Source organism: Vulpes lagopus, chromosome 10 (assembly GCF_018345385.1).
Source record: "Vulpes lagopus strain Blue_001 chromosome 10, ASM1834538v1, whole genome shotgun sequence".
NCBI lineage: Eukaryota > Metazoa > Chordata > Mammalia > Carnivora > Canidae > Vulpes > Vulpes lagopus.
Window position 1 is genome coordinate 34322050 of NC_054833.1, and position 18590 is coordinate 34340639.

Consider the following 18590-nt stretch of genomic DNA (forward strand, 5'->3'; position numbering starts at 1 on the left):
GGAGAGCAAGTAAGCAGGGGGCAATGAGCAGGGGGCCCTAACAGTGCCGTGAGCTGCTGGGGTAGGGATGGGGACTTGGCATCTCCTACGGGCAGAGCTCTGCGTGGTGTCTGGCCCCTAGCGGGCACTCAGCCCTCGTGGAACTGGACTAAACTGAGCTCCATCTGACGAGGCCCCAGCCAGCACTTTGGATGGAACTCCTCGGGCTGGATGGAACCGGAGATAAATCTGAGAGGGGGTTGGGGGGAGAGGGGGGTTTGGTCCCTGCCCTCCAGTTTCTACCAGTCTAACCAGAAGAGTAGGTCACCCACACACAGCAGGGACAAAACATTCAAGGAATCCCTTTCTGAAGACTTGAAGAGGTCTTGAGTCACCAGCATTGAAGTTCTGGTGCTGTGCACTCCTGAAGGGTCGCGTGTGCCCGGTTCCATCCTGGGCACAGCTCTGACGTTATGTGTGAAAGACAGACCCGCGGGGTGCCTGAGCAGAGGCAAACACCGGGCACCGGCTTCTGGCCTGACCTTTCCTTACTGTGTGAGCCTGGCCAGGCCACAGCTACTCCCAGCCTCAGTTTCCCTATGTGTGATAGTAAGGGATTGCATGATGGGACTTTTAGGACTCCGCTGGTTCTAATGTTCAATGATCTTTTTTTTTTTTTTCTTTTTTAAAGATTTTATTTATTCATGAGAGACACAGAGAGAGAGAGAGAGAGAGGCAGAGACACAGGCACAGGGAGAAGCAGGCTCCCTGCGGGGAGTCTGATGTGGGACTCGATCCCGGGACTCCAGGATCATGCCCTGGGCTGAAGGCAGAGGCTCAACCGCCGAGCCACCCAGGCGACCCGCATTCAATGATCCTAAGGCATAATATGAATAGTCAGAGGAGGCCTACTCCCTCCACCACTTCGATGTATCGAAGAAATCTGGGTGTCCCCACTAGGTTTCCCCCTCTCCAGCCTCAGCTCTCTTGCCTGCCCCCAGTGACGTGGCCTTGGAAGCTCCCCCACCACCCTTTCAATGGAAATTATAGGGGAGCATGTTTTAGTGAGAATTGTTTTTTTTACGATTTTGTGGCAGAGAGATAGAGCCAGAGAGCACAAGCGAAGGGAATGACAGAGGGAGAGGGAGAAGCAGACTCCCCACTGAGCAGGGAGCCCGACCCCAGGACCCTGGGATCATGAACCGAGCCAAAGGCAGATGCTTAATCGCCACCCAAGTGCCCCACAAGCAAGAGTTTTCTAACAGAGTTTCCTAACTCTAAATTGACTGCCTCCCCCAGAAGTCATAAAGTCACCACCACGGAAGCATTGACACAGGAGCTAGACCACCACGTGTCAGGGCTGTGAGGGTTGACCCCATGGGACCTTGGGCAGGGGTACGTTGACCATGGGACCTTGAGGCCCTTTCTAACAATAAGATTTTGTGATTCTCTGAATGGAGAGACAAGAGCAGGCCTGGTAGGGCAGGCCAAGGAAGACTTCTAGAAGGAGGATAAAAAGGACAGAGCTCTGTAAGGGAGATGGATGGATGAGGATGGCCCCTCAAGCCAGGGCGGCAGCAGTGAAAGGCTGAGGTAGATGTAACCCGGCCAGTAGAGAAAGCGAGGTGAAGCCCCAGCAGCCCACAGCACATCCAGACAGGTGTTCTACTGGTGGGATGGGGGGTGGGTGGGGGCAGAAGCTACTGAGTTCAGGGGTTGGAGGGTAAATCTTGGGGGCGGCCGGGGCGGTGGGGGCTTCACGTCTCAGGCCCTGACGCCCGAGAATGAGGACTGAACTTGTCATCTACACTTTTCCTATTTTATGTCCAGATCTCAAAGGGGTTGTGTCAGCCAAGAATGACATCCGAGTGGAGATCGTCCACAAGGAGCCAGCCTCTGGTCGAGAGGCTGAGGAACACCCCACCATCAAGCAGCTGATGGTGAGAGTGCCACGTCTTCTCCCCACCCCTCCCCGACCTGTGTGCCCCAAAGGTCCTGGTTCTGGAGGCCTCTGGGTGGCCCGGATGCTCCCAAGAAGCAGGGCCTTGGTCAGAATGTGCCCTCCCCCATAATCGGTCAGGCGCCCACTCTGAGCCCACAAAGAGTCACTGTCTGTGTCCCACATCGCACATGGTGTTCGGGGGGACTCAGGGCCGTCTAAGATGTGGCCCCAGCTTTCAAAGAACCTGACTGTTCAGAAGAGAGACAAGCCAGATGCATAAGGCGCCGTAATACGTTGTTACTTAACACAGAGCTCTGTGCACACGTATTACAGCTAGTCAGCGCGCCCTGCCTCTCCCCCAAGCCCACCCCACCCCTAAAAGTCTGCAAGACACATTGGTTCCTCTTCAGGACCCGGAGTGCTTACCAGAAGCAAGCTCATAACTTCTGCAGCAAACCCAAGCCTGCCCCTCCTTTTCCTGATTACTGTTACTAGCCCGGAATCCACCCAGCGTACAAGCGGGAGCCTGGAAAGCCGCGCTAGAGAACTCTAGCGTGTGCTGTGTCCTGGTGAAAATATGCTGGAGTCCTGGCAGCAAGCACGGGGGTGAAGAGCATGTGCCTCAGTCTCCTCACCCGTGAAGTGGGGCTGAAAGCCATAGCACACGGGGCCGTGGCCACGGCTCAGTGAGTAAACCCATAAGGGCTGCAGCCCGCGGGACACAGTAAGTGCTCAAGAAATGTTAGCCGCTGTATTGCTCTGAAATCACCTCCTTATTATTATTATTATTTTTAACCACCCTCCAGAGACCCACAAGAAGGGTCCTTCTAGAACACAGATTGGATCCTGTGACTGTCCTCCTTAAAATCCCTCAGCGGCTCCCCGTGTCTACTAAAGTCCAACCACCAGGCATGTCATCAGGCCTGGCTTGATGCTGCTGGCTTCTCCAGCTCGGTCTTCCTACCGAATGCACCCGGCCCTCCAGACCGCCCCCTGCCAAAAAATCTCTGATACCTCCGAGGCTTCACACAGGCCGTTACCTCTGCCTGTTGATTTTGCCCGTTAAATTTCACATTCTCCTCTGAGAATCAGCTCAAATGTCACTTCCTCCCGGTCCGTGCTTGTCCCCACTGCTGCTGGCAGAGCTACGCGCTTCCTGCTCGCCTCACACGCTTTGCATGCGTCTCTTTTTTAGTGCATTGCTTGGATTACATGTCCGCTCCCCAGTTATCTCAGAGTTCCACCAGGGCACGTTCCCAAATCTGTGCGTGTCCGTTCCCCCAAGGCCAAACACAGTGCCTGAGACGGTCGAGCAATTAATCTTACAAGGGTGGAAGCCAGAACCTAGATCCAAGAAGAAATGGATGTCTCTGTAGATAAACTTCATCGAGGCCGCTGTGGAAGTATCCTGGCCTGTCCTTCCTCCCAAATAGGACCTTGAATCCCCTCCCACTGGGACATTCTGACTGCCCCCAGACTGTCTCCAGTCCAAACCCTGGAGAACGAGTGGGAGTCACTCAGTCCTCAGTGAAGAGGGGGTGTATGGTTGGGTGGAGGGAGGGGGATCCTGTTAGAGGGACCTGCTGAGAGCTCACACCACTAAGTCTCCCTCCCCCCACCCCCTACCCCTGACCCCGGCCACTGTATGGCCCCAACATTGATGAGAGGCAGGCTTAGAAGTTCAATCTGCTGGGAAAGCACTCCAATCCAGGCAGAACCAGAGCATTTACCAGAAAATGAAAAAAAAAAAAAAAAAAAAAAAGGCAGCATTGGTGAGGGTGAAACAGAATGGAAGCCCTCTGGCTGATTCCATGAGGCTCCAGAGAGAGACCAAGAGAGTGAGTCACAAGGGAGAAGAAACATCCCAGCTCAGAGAGTGGTTGGGAGCCTGTCCCAACCATGTCAGGTGCAGAAGTGACACCCGGGAAGCACAGTGTACGGCTATTCAGATTCATGTGCCCACTGTGTGCCAAGTATGCTTTATTTTCCACCTTCCATCTAACTGTCTTAATTTTCAGTGATTTAGAGGTATGCCGCTTCATTCATCCAGCCAACATAACATTTGTTTTTTTTTTTTCTTTCCAACATAACATTTTTGACGGCTCTGCCGTCTCTCAGGCACTGTGCTAGGCATGACAAATCAAAACAGGTACAAAAAAAAAAAAAAAACAGATACATGTGATTCCACCCCAAAAGCATTTTGGTCAATGACCACGATATACAAGGGGCTGTGCCAGGTGTGCTGGGGACCCAGAGAGAAGCTAGAAGTGATCCTGGCCCCGAGGCCCTTTGGCCTCTTGTAAGAAGGTAACTTTTAGTACGCCTAAGTCATGGCTGTAAGTAACAGCGTGGCCCACGTTGCCAGCATCTCACAGGCAGTCATGCATTGTGATTCTCTCCTGAGACCTTCATTGAGCCTGGCACTGGGTGATGAGCTGCCTGCTAGGACCCCGGCCTATGCCCAGTGGTTCTGTAATTATTTATCTACAGATCTAGCTCCCTGTGGTGCACACTATATCTTAGTGCACTTCAATGTGCGTATGCCTGACCTGAAATTCAGTAAATGCTCAATGAATTTGAATTGAATCATCCAAGTGAGATCTCTGGAGGTGATGCACGAGCCCAGGGGAAGAAAGTGTGGTCTTAGCAAACTGCCCCTTCTCCACCCACCCCCTCTGCTCCTCCTGTCTCTCCCAGTCTCTCAGGACGGGGGTCCAGGAACAGCGATGAAGACATGGGGAATCTCCTCCTGCCTTCTTTACCTGCCTTCCATGGGCCAGGCAGTGAGAGGCGGCGGCGAAGGGGAGGCACAGATGGGAGCCTTCTTTTGAGTTCATTCCTCGATCTTTCCCGTGGGGGACGTGGACGCTTAGTCCACCTCCAGTCCACTGAGCAGCCGTTTTTGGGGGGTTGTAGATGGACCGGGGTGAATTCCAGCAAGATTCAGTACTGAAGCAGCTAGAGGTTCTCAAAGAAGAGGAGAAGGAGTTCCAGAACCTGAAGGTAAGAGCAGCGCAGGTTCTAAATCACAGCTGGGAAATCCTGCCCCACCCCTAGACCCAAGCAAACAATAACGCAAACAGGGAGGCCAGAGGTCACCTTGGGGACAGGTGTCTGTTCTCTTGCCAAGGTGGGCCGCCCACCTGCCCGATGAGGCCAGAGAGTTAAGGCTGAGGTCCCCCGCTTCTCCTCTCCCACAGTTTCCCCACAAACAAGAGTTGTTGGGGTTATTTTTTTTTTTTTTAAGATTTTATTTATTCATTCGTGAGAGACACAGAGAGAGAAAGGCAGAGACACAGGCAGAGGGAGGAGCAGGTTTCCTGCAGGGAGCCTGATGCAGGACTCGATCCCAGGACCTGGGGATCACGACCCAAAGGCAGATGCTCAACCACTGAGCCACCAAGGCGTCCCCCAAATAAGAGTTTTTAAATTAAGTATCCATGTCCGGGACGGAAAGAGAGAACACTTGGAGGGTGGTTCTCAGCTGGCTCTGCAGTGCCCCGACCCCAGGACATGAGACATGCAGCCCCCCCACCAGCCCCCTGCTCCCCATCTGGGCCCCACCCCTGCATCCCTGGTCCCCCGCGGCCAGTGACCAGTGATGCTGCCCTCGCCCCGGCCCCCACCCCCAGGACCCCACCAACGGATACTACAGTGTCAACACCTTCAAGGAGCATCACTCGACGCCCACCATCTCGCTGAGCAGCTGCCAGCCGGACCTGCGGCCCGCGGGGGGCAAGCAGCGGGTGCCCACGGGCATGTCCTTCACCAACATCTACAGCACCCTGAGCGGCCAGGGCCGCCTCTACGACTACGGGCAGAGGTTCGTGCTGGGCATGGGCAGCTCGTCCATCGAGCTGTGCGAGCGCGAGTTCCAGAGGGGCTCCCTCAGCGACAGCAGCTCCTTCCTGGACACGCAGTGCGACAGCAGCGTGAGCAGCAGCGGCAAGCAGGACGGCTATGTGCAGTTCGACAAGGCCAGCAAGGCCTCGGCCTCCTCGTCCCACCACTCCCAGTCCTCTTCCCAGAACTCCGACCCCAGCCGGCCCCTGCAGCGGCGGATGCAGACTCACGTCTGAGGACTCCCACGCCGGGGCTGGGGCGGGGAAGGGGTTGCAGGGGGTGCAGGGGTGCAGGGGTGCAGGGGATGCAGGGGTGCAGGGGGTGCAGGGATGCAGGGGTGCAGGGGTGCAGGGGGGCCGGGCCACCTTCCGGCTCTGCAGAGACCGTGGACACCTTGTGGACGACCCCATGACCCCCAAAGCGGCATCTGCAGCCGCGCTGCTCCTAAGCCCCGATCAAGCACAAACCCGGGCCGGCAGCAGGGAGCCAGAGGCGGCGAGTGGGGACGCCGTGGGAGGCTGCAGCTCGGTGCCCTGTGCCCTGCGCTCCTGCCTACCTGCGGGGCCCAGCCCTTTCCCGGAGGCCCCTCCCGCCGGCGCTCGAGGCAGCTATCACTCTGCTTTAATCAAACTGCCGACCACTCTCCGGCCTCCCCATGAGCCCCACCCCTTGCTGCCCACTGCCCTACCCCTGTGCCTGTGCTCCTCCACCACCCTGGGGAGAAGGGGGGTGAAGCGCTTCCCGGCACTGAGCTGCCCCCCACCTTGCACACCCCCACCCCAGGGCCCCGGTGCCCCCTGCTGCGCAGAGCCCAAACCCTGGATGCTGAGAAGCCAGCAATGGCCCTGGAGCATCTCTCCCACCACACTGGCCGTGAGCCCACCCCCAATTTGTTCGGTGTTTTGTGTCCATACTCTTGCAGTTCTGTCCTTGGACTTGAGGCCTTTGAGCTCTGAGGTGGGACTGGCCCAGTCCAAGACTGGTGTCCTGGGAGGGCGAGGCAGGGGCAGGAGGGAACATGGGAGCCCTTGGGGAACCTCACCCAACGTTCCTCCGCTTGCCAGGCTGTGTGATTCAGAGTCTCCCCACCCTCCCCTGCTTCGTGTACTGCCCTCCTCTCCTACAGCACAATCAGAATTAATATAAGAAGTGTGAGAGCTTCTCTGGCCAGGGTTCTTCAAATAGTCATTGCAGAGAGTGTTTCCTGGGGCATGTAGGGTTTGACTAGATGTCAGGTCTTTAAAGTGATGAGACTTGCCTCCTCAGCTGATGAATCTCCAGGGGCCTAGATCCACGCAAGAAACAATGGGCCTGCCTTCAGTAAGACTTGACCGGCAAGAGAGAAAGTGTATCTACACATCACCCCGCCTACTCACCACCTGAAAATAAATGTTAGGGCCGTTACTCCAACATATCCGTTCTGTGCTTTTGTTCCTGCAGAGCCACAAGAAGGAGCCAAGAGCTCAGACTATGCTCTGGAAACATGAGGTTCTTTGCTGTTCTCTGATTGAATTTTCCTAGATAAGGACAGCAGGTGATGGCTCTGGCTGTGGTGGCAAGAGCACTTGCAGGCAGGCTCCTCTCCCCGCGCGGACGGGCTCAACCCAGAGGGTGGGCAAAAGCAGGACCCATGCCAAAAACAGCTCAGAGGCAATGTGGTCATGCTGGGCTTTGGAGAGATCATCCCAGGCCTTTCTTTCTCTCAGCAATGTTCTGCAAGGGAGGCTCCCTCTGTTCGGGAGGGGTTCAGGGCAGGAGGCTGTCTTCAAAGAGCCTATGCCACTGAATACCCTAACACCCTGAGCCTCAAATAATGTAAGAATTACCTTGTTTGAATGGAAGACTCTAGGTAGTGATGGAAGACCAGAGAGGATAGATAGGGGCCAGTTAGAGTGCTGGCTGAGGAGTGGGATCCAAGTGAAACTTTGGAAAGCCTGAAGTGTCCCTAAGGTTGGAAGTTCCTCTTAGGTTAGAGTCCTTCTTGTCCAACCTTCCCCAGTAATCCTTAGCCATCATATGAACCCGTACCTCAAAAGTCTGTGCTTCTTTCCATATACTGATTCATGAGAGACACACACAGAGAGAGAAAGAGAGAGAGGCAGAAACACAGGCAGAAGGCAGGCCCCATGCAAGGAGCCCGACATGGGACTCCATCCCGGGACTCCAGGATCATGCCCTGGGCCGAAGGCAGGCACCAAACCACTGAGCCACCCAGGGATCCCCCAACCACAGATTCTGTATGTAACCTTCACGACGCCTCCACCCAGTGGAATGTCCTGCTTCTACCATATTTCCTAGTACTTCAAAATTCCCCGGTTCCCTCAATAATTTTCTTTACAGCCCCCATGCCCAAAAGAGTAGGAACTGTTAAGAAATTTAAGTGTACATCCCAGTCCACTTCCTGCTCCTAGTACCATTCAGGCCACACGTGGATGCCAGGATATTGGCTCCTGTGCACACTAGTTTAATCTTGATAAGGCTGCTTTGTTCCGGTACGTGTTTTGCCTTTGCCAACAAGGAACAAGGATCTAAGACCAGATGCAAGGTACCATGGTGTATAGGAAGAGGATGACTCAAGATTAGTCTCTTGATTCCTCCCAGCCTTCCCTACCTTGGAGGTGGGTGGCACAACTACCTCCTAACCTTTGCCACACCTCCATTGCCTTCTGGCCCAGTGCCACACACGTACACAGTTCTCATTATAGGGTGAAGGTGCCCATCCTTTTCTGGAATCTCGGATTATGACACCATCACCAGAAGAACAAGTGAGAAATCTGTTCTTCCATGGAATGGAAGGAACTCTATCTCCCTGTCAGGTGATTGATAATCTGGGTAAGAATACGGACAGGTATGGCAGCAAGCAGAGATTTGACCCAACCCCCGGAGCTCTGTCCACTGTACGAATACAGGAAAGAATCCCTGAAGAGCTAGGAGGTCATAGTTAAGGCCTTGGCGGAAGAGAAGATGGCCGGGAAGGGGGACTTGTAACACCTGGAGGGGCCTTTAGAAGGAGGCTAGGCCGCACTCTGTGCCCCCCTCGGTTGTCCCCAACCCTATTTCCTTCTCTAGGAAGGGTGGGAGGCACAAAAAAGCTGGTAAAGGGAGGGGTTAGAAAAAGTTTTGAGGCAGAGGGAAGCCCTGACGTCTCCTGTAGGCGATTTCATATTAGCTGAAACGAGTACCTTACGTGTGTAGTCTTATTTAACCTTCACAAAGGAAGTGGGCTTTGGAGAGATCATCCCAGGCCCTAAGAATGCAGCTTCAAGAAGCCAAAAGACTTGCCCAAGGTCACGGGGCTGACAAGTGGTGAACGTGACATTGATACACACACGGTTTCCCCTATAAAATGTTTCTGTCCAAAGCACTGCCATCAAGGCCGCTGCCATCCTAGAACATGATGAAAACAGCCGGAGGTGAAGGCCACCTGCTACTCCCTACTCGGGGACAGGCTAAGCAAGGAGGGAGCACAGCTCCGTGAGGAAGGCGGAAGGCGGGTGGGACTGGCATCCTCCACCTCGAGTCCCCAGGCGACCTGGAAAGACTGCACTCCTGGGAAACAAAGCCATTCTGTGCAGCCAGCCCCCCACCGCCTCCCCCACCAAGACCAGTATCCAGTTTTTTGATAGCTTTCAAATTCGTTATTGGCTCCAAGTCCCTGGACAGGAGCCTGGTTTCTGATTCTCAGGCTCGCTATCAGTCTGGAAAGCCGGGGTCATTTCCAGGACCCCCTCAGCTTTCATGGAACAGGAAGCGCTCTCACATCATGAGCAAGAATGCCACAGCGAATCCGGTTCTGGGGAAGCTGATTGAAGCAAGTGCTCCAAAGGAACAGGCCTCCAACTCCAAGCAGACCTTTGAGCTTCCAGAGTGGAGAGGAGGGCCTGGAGGGGGGTGGATAGAAAACAAACAGGAGGCCGCAGTCCCTGGGAGGCTTCTCAGAAGGGGAGCAAAGGAGCCACCGGGAATTCTGCTTCTCACCACCTGCGGGACAGGCAGGCGGGCCTTGGGGCCAGGCATGTGCCACTACAGAATCTGAACCGAAACCCCAGCCAGCACAGCCCGAGTTGCATCAGCTCCCTGCCCAGGTAGCCTGGGTGCGCTTTATGAGGGCACCAGCAGGAAAAGACCAAGGGGCATCCTGCCATTAGTGTATGCTCTACTCTAGGAAAGTTTCCCTACAAAATCAACTCTTTATTAAAATTAAAAGTACGAGTAACTTAAATAAAAAACGATCTTAATTTGCATAGAGATTTTTCTAATCTAAAATACCACTTGCTGTGCCTATTTGGAAGAACCGTGTAGACCTAGACTAATGACATCTCAGCTAAATCCTACATTTTACTTCCCTTTTACAAGTATTTTAGACACCTCTTATCTAAAGTTGTTTTGGGGAGGTGTAACCGTATACCAGCCATTTATTTGCAGCTTAAGCTCAAAATTACCAGCAGTCTTTGAGAATCACTGATAAAGAGCTCTCACTCTCACAGGTTGAGATGAGATGGTTACTTCTCCTTCGCAGTAAGGATCCAATCATCTTTTCCCCAACCCGTTATGTTCCAGTCTTTCTAACTAGGTCATAAACTGGGGAAAATGAGACAATTTCAAGCCAGTCATCTTTCTAAAAATAAAGATTTGTTTCCCCAGATGAATACATTTTTGGTGTAAGGAGAGGAGGACCATCCGTTCCATCTCTCTCTAACTGCTCTTCCTCCTGGGTCCCTCTCCCCCTCCTCTCTGACGGCTCGGTCTTGGACATACACTAAAAGCTTTCATTATTATGGACCCTGTAGGGCTTTTCACTCCTACACAGCCGTCATCTTTAAAAGGCCTTCTGTGAACACACGCCATTCACAAGCTACATCGTTGAACCGTGGTCTCCGTCCCCAGTACCACTCTATGTTCCCAGCGTTCCTCTCTGGGACAGTTCACTCAGCCCACCCCCGGGCCTAGGACACCCTCACCCCCCTAGCTTGCTAATCAGGGAGCCCAAGCTATGCAAAGACATCTTTTTCCATTACTTCTTAACCTATGGCCCTTGGAAATATTTTGGAGTGCTGGGAGACCATTCAAATAATGCTCCCTTTTAACTGTCCTCTGTGCCATGCATCTAAAATATTAATGTTCAAAGCCAAGATAAACGAAGTCTCAGGAAACAGGTCTCCTTTGGGAGAATTCGGGTCTTCGTTCACTGGGGCTTCTGTGAAATCTGTTACCAATAATGCAAGGGGAAAAGTGCTCTTTGGGATAGGAGCTGAATATGGGGATTCATCCCCTTGAAGGTCACCCTCAATCAGACAAAGACATTGTCAGGGGGATTACATTAAAAGATACCACTTCCACCCCCTTCGTAAAGAATTTCAAGGGCCAGAGCCTTGCTGCCTGACCAGTAGGCAGTGTATTCGTGACACTGATGGACAGTGCGCTTGGGAGAAATACTGAATGAAGAAGGAATTTTCAGAGAAGAACTTCCTCTCTGGCTTTCTTCTTCTTCTTCTTCTTCTTCTTCTTCTTCTTCTTCTTCTTCTTCTTCTTCTTCTTCTTTTAAGAGATTTAAGAGATTTTATTTGTCTATTCGAGGCAGAGACAGGCAGAGGGAGAAGCAGGCTCCCTGTGAGGACTCGATCCCAGGACCCCAGCATCACGACCTGAGCCAAAGACAGACGCTCAACCGCTGAGCCACCCAGGGCCCCTCCTCTCTGACTTAATTTAAAAGTTTCTCTAGCTCTCCTGCTATGAGAGGCTACAGCAGTGGGACATAAATCCTCAAGAGAAAAAGAACAGAACTGGAGTGAAATCTCAGACTCTAATTTCTACTTTTGCGAATTTTTTTCCTCAGGAGAGAAACAAGCAAGAGATGATACTCCTTAAGTGTTAACGTTGGTGATGTATGTAAATAGTGTTTTAGGAAGCCTCAGAATAATAGATGGTTCTGGAATAGCTTAGTTCTGTAATTCCAACTTCTATTCCCTTAGGGTGATTTCCACATCTGAGCCTTCTCTCATTCCCTCCGCCCAGCTCCACCCTCCCAGTCTTGCAATATTCTTGAGAGAAACTGTGCCTCTGTTGAGGGGTGGGTGGGCTTTAAATTGTTGGTCTCCCCCACGAACCTGAAATCAACCCCCAAAAGTTCATTTTTCCCTAAAAACTTTTGTCAAATCCTATGTATTACCCCCCCCCACCCCTTCCCCCAGACAGAACTGTGGTCTCTCCCACCTGCTCCCAGCTCTCTGTAATCCCTTTTCATGAAGTGGAGCCTTCTGATACATTCGGGGTCCCCTCACCCTCGCCAAATCTGACACCTAATGAGATTCAAGTTTCATTTCTCAGGCACGGGATCCCCCAAATCTCTCACGAGCGGTAAACTCACAGCAAAAGACCTGGCCAGGAAAACAGGCTCTCACTACAGACGCACATACATGCATCCTTAAACTTTTAAGTTGGAAACATTTCCTGGAACCATGTCTGGGTGCAGAACCATGGGAATGCTCAACACTAACACATAGTTTTCCGAAGCTATAATTAAGGCATCGAAAGGTCAGAGGGTCTAGAGGAGAGCATCCGGACGCTGAGATTGTCCTTGTCAACCTTAGTTTTAGGAACCTCCTCCTGCATGCCCTCAGAATGGATCATGTGGCCCAAGAAACCACTTTTCTCCAAAAACCCCTCAAGGCATCTGACTTCGATTTAGAAAACCACTGCCAGAGAGCAGTTTGAGCTCATCGTTCATTGTTTGATTATGTCAAAGCCTGCGTGTGAGTCATTCCGCCAATGTCTTAGCTTCTCCGACTTTGTGGGTGATTTGAAGACAAAGACTTTCCTGGAACCAGCCACAGCCACGTTCCCCCACCCCCACCCCATACCTGGGCAAATATTTGGCCCTCCAGATGTGTACCTTCCCTGCTTCCCATGCTTTCCCGTGTTTTCTATTATGCAAGGCAGCTTTCCAGCCTAATATTCATATCATCCCTTACAGTCTACACAGTGTTTTCACAACCGTATTCCCATTAGATCTTAGAACCCCGTTGTGGGAGAGGCGTGCACAGCGCTCTTCTGCGGATGCACGAGCCGAGGCGAGCCTGGCTGGCCACACCGGGGCAGGGCCGTCCCGCGAGCCCAGCGGCCCTGCCAGTGCCCCACGCCTTGGGGTCTCCAAGACAGAGCGGTTTCCAAGCTTGACTTCTCGCAAGCTAGACAGCCTCTGGGGTAAAGCAACTGGATGTACTTCTGTCCTCAGAAAAGTGTAAATAAAAACCCGAAGTGTCCGAAATCAAGGCAACGCCATGTGATGTGAATATAGGATATTTATTCAAACGTGCTCCTGAGCTAGGTAAAGGGTCTCGCAGCCCGGCGGTGCAGCCGGGCGTCCCTCCCCTCCCCTCCCCTCCCCTCCCCGGGCCTCGGCGTCCCCCTCTGTGGAGCAGGCTGGACCCCCAGAGGCCACACTGGAGGGAGCTCGCCCCGCCCCCGCAGCCCGAGTCACTTTTGCACGGGGATGGGCGGGGAGGCACCGCAGGGGGCGGGGAGGAGGCCCAGCGGGGGCGCTGAGCGACCCCGGGAGGAAGGGCGCGGCCCCTCCGCTCCCCGCCCAGCCCGCCGCGGCCTCCCCCTGCAGCGGTCGCCGGGCCCTGAGCCCTCGGCCGGGAGGCGCGGCCGCTCCCCACCCCGTTCCCAGGCGGCCCGCGCCCAGGACGCATGCGCGCCGCAGGCCCCGCCCCCGGCACTGGCCCCGCCCCCGGCCGCTGGGGGCGGGGCGGGCAGGGCCCGGGGAGGACCGCGCGTGCGCCTCCGGGGAGCGGGCCGGGGCTCGGGAGCGGGCCGGGCCGTGCGCGCGGACCCCGGGGCAGGCGGCGGCCGGGAGCCCGTCGTGACGTCCAGGCTGCCGGAGCCGCGGTTCCCGGGCCTCCCCCCCGGCGCCCTGGATGGGACCCAGGAACCCATTTTTAGGGCACCCCCCGATTGCTCTGGTGCAAGTGGCCCCTGGGGTGCCCTGGTCTCGGTGAACCGAGGAGGTGGAGCGCAGACCCGCAGACACCACTGGCCCGGGCCGTGCGGAGTGCGGGGGCCGCGCCCTGCGCAGAGCCCAGATGCGTAGACCTGCGCCGGGGGCTTCCCCGCGCCCTTCCCTGCTTCCCCCCCTGCCTCACTTTCGGGACATGTTTAATCAGCACCAGGCCACTGGGAGGCAGTTCGTTCCTGATGAGTGAGGGTCCCTTCCTCGGGACACCGGAGGGCTCCATCCAGTGGCTCCACATCAAAGCTCCACTCCCGGCTCTGACCTTGCGCCAGCACTGACTCAGTCTGCAACCTGCGTTGGGGTTGCAGCACCCTGGCAAGAGCTGAGCTCACCCAAGGGAACAGCGGCCAGGTTAGGTGTATATGCCCTCCCCTCGTGCGCACTCTTTATCAGTATGCAGTCGGGAGACCTCCTGCCTATGGCATCAGGGGCATAGCCCAGCAAGAATGTGGACTGCTCTCGTGTCTATACCCATGTGTGCGGAGTTTAGGGAGAGGGTCTGACCCATCCCTGTGTGCTGGATTCTGGCTCAAGCTGAGGCGTGTTCGGTAACAGGCGGTGGCCCCAGTCCAGGACAGCTGGATCATATGTGCTGACAGCCACTTTCAATGGCTTGGATGGGGAAATGGACACTCCCTTGCATACCCTCACGAGAAGCTGCTGGGGAAGCATCAGGGATAAGCAGAGCTAAGATCCCTGCACACATTCACACCCTTTGGAGTCAGCAAGTCTCCCTGCAAAGGCTGGGAGACAAGGCTTGCCTCTGTAGAGGAGAGAGGGCTGGGGGCTGCAGGTGCTGGGGCCCTATTGCGGAATCCCCCCTCTCCCCTGAGGGGAGGGCAGCTAGCAAAGTAATGTCACCAGGCTTCTGGGAGAGCAGGCAACGCTATTCCCAGGGATGGTCCTCAGGACCATTCCGTGGCATGAGGTCGGGTGTTCTCAAGGCTGCTCCAACACACGGTCCAGAAGTGTGTCATCTTCCTCTGCTTCTTCTGCATCTCTGCCCCTCTTTATCTGTCCTGTCCCAGTCTAACTGTCTCAAAACCTCAAGGCTGCAACTCTTTCCGAGAAAGCCAGGAACACAGCTGTGAGTCCCATTCTCTAGGGGGGAGTTCCAGCTCTCCCTCCTGGCTCCAGATGTAAGGGAACAGCTGTGGGGGTGGCAAGATGCCCAGTTGGCAGCTAAACACGGCCTGGGAAGATGGAGAACAAAGCAGGGAGATACAGGCAAATGGCAGGGCGCTCACAACTCTAGAGACCCGGGGAAAATGGCATTTTGTCCCCTGGCCCGGCAACTGGCTGGATAGGCCTTGCCAGATCCCTCAGACGTTGCCCAAGCCCTGCCCATCCCAATCCTGGCAGCCTGGGCCACTGGCAGGACCTTCTGTAAACTCCATTTTATGATTCCCACTTAATCTGAGAAAGGAAACTTGGCTTCCATTGTCTGACTCCACCCCTGTCCTCAAACACACACCTCCCAGCAGGAGGTTTTAGAAAAGAGAGACTGGAGAGGGAAGGAGGAGGAACAGGGAGAGGGGAAGAGAGTGCTGCCATTTCCATCTGACATGCTCCTGCCTTTCTCTACCTCTGCAAGTCAACCAGGATGGAGAGTGCCAGGCTGGGTGTCCAGCAGTCAGCCCGCTCTGACACCACCTGCCTGCCACACGGGGTGACAATGAATGACTTGGCACCAAGCGCTGTACCCAGTCATCATTTCCTGAATGACCATGGCCTCTTCTGGGTCCCACTGGGTCCCAGAGACACTGCCGGTCTTTAACAGGCCTGCCTAGTGCTGGGACAGGGGACCCCCTCGCCCCCTCCATGTCCTCCCCAACCTGAAGGACACAGGGTATCACAACCGCTTCCGTTTTAGGAAAAAATAGTTTAATGTTAGGTTTCAAACCTCTTTTCTACATGAGGTCCCATTCTCCGTGGGACCCCATCCCAATGCTCTTCCCATGCCCGCTGGGAGGTAGCAGCCCCTCTCTGGAGGGCACCCAACCCGCTCCGGACGCCCCTGCCCTCCTGGGAGGCCTGCTCTGGCTCTAGGCTCTAGTGGGCCAAGCACTTGTGTGTTTTTATCCACAGTGGGCAGACCACTGTGCTATGCCCCCGTTTTCCGGATGCCATGGGACCAGCCCGAGGCACATTCCTACCCTTTTAATTAAATAGCCCATTAAATAAGCTCCCGGGGCTGGTGAGAAGGGGTGCCTCAGCCACACACCCCGCGCCTCGGACGGCCTCCCGCCACCCGGGGCCTCCACCCTGACTGGATCCGGCCACCCCAAGAGCAGCCAGGGGCGCGGCCCCATCTCAGGCCCGGCCTGTACCAGGCCCCCTCTCCACACGGGGAGGGGGAATCCAAGCAGGTCACGCCGGCGCCCCCACAGCCGTGGTTGGTCGCTCAGGCGGCAGGGCGGGCAGACTGACGGCTAGAGCTCCTGCCCCCGTCAGAAGAACGTGAGGTTCTTGACTGCTCCGATCTCCAGCATCCGCTTGATGGCCAGGGCCTCCTGGGAGACGTTGTGGCCTGACCCCTGCGGAGACAGCCAAGGAAGCAAAGTGAGGGCCTCTCAGGGACCTCCCCGGCCCTAGAAGGCCTCCCTGTGCCCCCCATAGCCCCCACGTCCCTGTGCTGGCCCTCAGGAGGAAGCCAGGACCTGTGTGGTCAGATCCAGGGGGACTCAGGCCCACAAGTCCAGGGGGCTGGGTTCCGGTTCTGACCCTCTGAGTGACCCCCTCACGAGCCGCCTCGGGGCCCCACTTTCACTCACCCAGGGTCCCCCACCTCCGTCCCACCCAGCTCGGAAGCGGAGGCCGCTTACCGCCATGGACTTGAGCGTGATCTGTTCATAGTAGTGAATGGTCTGCTTCCTGTTGTGGGCGTCCGGGTAGCCAAAGCCGGCGATGTGCACCAGGTCGCAGAGGTGGAGAGCCAGCGTGATGGCCAGCAGGCCCGTGGTGGGCTTCTGGGGGACAAGGGGTGCGGGAGGTATGAGAGGGAGCCCTGCTCCCTTCACCGCCTTCTCGGCCTGCTCTGCCACAGACTTTCTTTTTCACGGAAACGTTCTTCATCCGTGCTGCCCTGCACTGCAGTCACGAAGCACATGTGGCTACTGGGCTTGCGAGTGGGGCTGGCATGGCTGCACTAGAACTGAATCTTTTCCTTAAAAAAATGATTTTATTTATTTATTTGAGAGAGAGCGAGAGTGAGCATGAGCTGGGGGAGAGGCGGAGGGAGAGAGAGAAGCAGAGTCCCCACTGAGCAGGGATGCAGGGATGCTCCAATGGATGCTGGAGATTGGAGCAGTCAAGAACCTCACGTTTTAAAAAAAAAAGAAAAAAGAAAGAAAGAAAAAAGAACTTCACGTTCTTCTGATGGGGGCAGGGGCTCTAGCCATCAGTCTGCCCCCACCCACCCCAATGTGGGGCTCGACCCCAGGACCCCGGGATCATGACCTGAGCCGAAGGCAGGCACTTAACCGACTGAGCCACCCAGGCGCCCCTGAATCTTTTACTTGATTTAATTTTATACTTAATTTATTATTTTTTTTAATTTTTTTTTAATTTTTATTTATTTATGATAGTCACAGAGAGAGAGAGAGAGAGAGAGAGAGAGGCAGAGACACAGGCAGAGGGAGAAGCAGGCTCCATGCACCGAGCCCGATATGGGATTCGATCCCGGGTCTCCAGGATCGCGCCCTGGGCCAAAGGCAGGCGCCAAACCGCTGCGCCACCCAGGGATCCCTATACTTAATTTATTATTTTTAAATTTTTTTTTTTTTTAATTTTTATTTATGATAGTCACAGACAGAGAGAGAGGCAGAGACACAGGCAGAGGGAGAAGCAGGCTCCATGCACCGGGAGCCCGATGTGGGATTCGATCCCGGGTCTCCAGGATCGCGCCCTGGGCCAAAGGCAGGCGCCAAACCGTTGCGCCACCCAGGGATCCCAATTTATTATTTTTTAAAAGATTTTATTTATTTATTCATGAGAGTCACAGAGAGAGAGAGAGAGAGAGAGAGAGAGAAGCAGAGACACAGGCAGAGGGAGAAGCAGGCTCCATGCAGGGAGCCCGACGTGGGACTTGATCCCAGGACCCCAGATCATGATAGAGCCAAAGGCTCAACCACTGAGCCACCCAGGCGACCCTAATTTAATTAATTTAAATTTAAATAGCCACAGGTAGTTCACAGCTATCAGGCTGGATAGGATAGCCCAACACATCTCAAGGAGGGTTTGGGTCTTTAGGCGTGATGATGGCAATCAGTATGACCATGACCATGGGAATACTCATCATCAGCTATTAGCTTTGAGCACTTCCTATGTGCCTGACACTATGTTAAACATTTTACTCCCTATAATACATGAGTGCATCCAGTCTTCACAAAAACACTTTTGAGGCAGACACTATTATGGGCCCCATTTTACATATGGGGAAACTGAGGCTTAGGACTCTTTGCTCAGGGAGTGGAAAGGTCCTGCTCTCTGCTTTGGAAAACCTTACCTCTTTCAGAAAACCTGGGGCTCTCGCACGGACTGTTGTGCCTCTTTAATGAGGGCGGGCTCTCCCCTTCTGTAAAGTGGGGACAGCAATACTTTTCCCCACCCACCTTATGGGCTGCTATGGAGGGAGGAGGTGGGGGACTCCTTTCTCCATCCCTACTTTATCCACGGGGACAGGCAACCTGGTACTCTAACCTCACAAATCTTGCCTCTGTCAGCTCCCACAACTGCCTTCCCGATCACTTCAGCTGCCCACTCCCCGGCCCTTGTCAGGTCCCCTCTGAGCTCTCCTGTCATTTCATCTGT

General features: G+C 54.7%; 2 protein-coding genes across 9 annotated transcripts in view; one reads left to right on the forward strand and one right to left on the reverse strand.

Moving 5' to 3' along the window:
• The window catches only part of KIRREL3 (kirre like nephrin family adhesion molecule 3), a 540945-nt gene extending 533771 nt beyond the window's left edge, over nt 1-7174 (forward strand). For both annotated transcript variants that reach the window (XM_041772894.1, XM_041772895.1), the window contains 3 exons: nt 1810-1919; nt 4838-4924; nt 5554-7174. In XM_041772894.1, coding sequence (XP_041628828.1) covers nt 1810-1919; nt 4838-4924; nt 5554-6000 — 644 coding nt within the window. In that variant the 3' untranslated portion in view covers nt 6001-7174. The remainder of the gene's footprint in view (nt 1-1809; nt 1920-4837; nt 4925-5553) is intronic.
• Nucleotides 7175-15640: 8466 nt separating this feature from the next.
• Nucleotides 15641-18590, reverse strand: part of ST3GAL4 (ST3 beta-galactoside alpha-2,3-sialyltransferase 4) — a 31556-nt gene continuing 28606 nt past the window's right edge. For all 7 annotated transcript variants that reach the window (XM_041772018.1, XM_041772016.1, XM_041772013.1 and 4 more), the window contains 2 exons: nt 16604-16747; nt 15641-16315 (listed from right to left, as the gene is read on the reverse strand). In XM_041772018.1, coding sequence (XP_041627952.1) covers nt 16229-16315; nt 16604-16747 — 231 coding nt within the window. In that variant the 3' untranslated portion in view covers nt 15641-16228. The remainder of the gene's footprint in view (nt 16316-16603; nt 16748-18590) is intronic.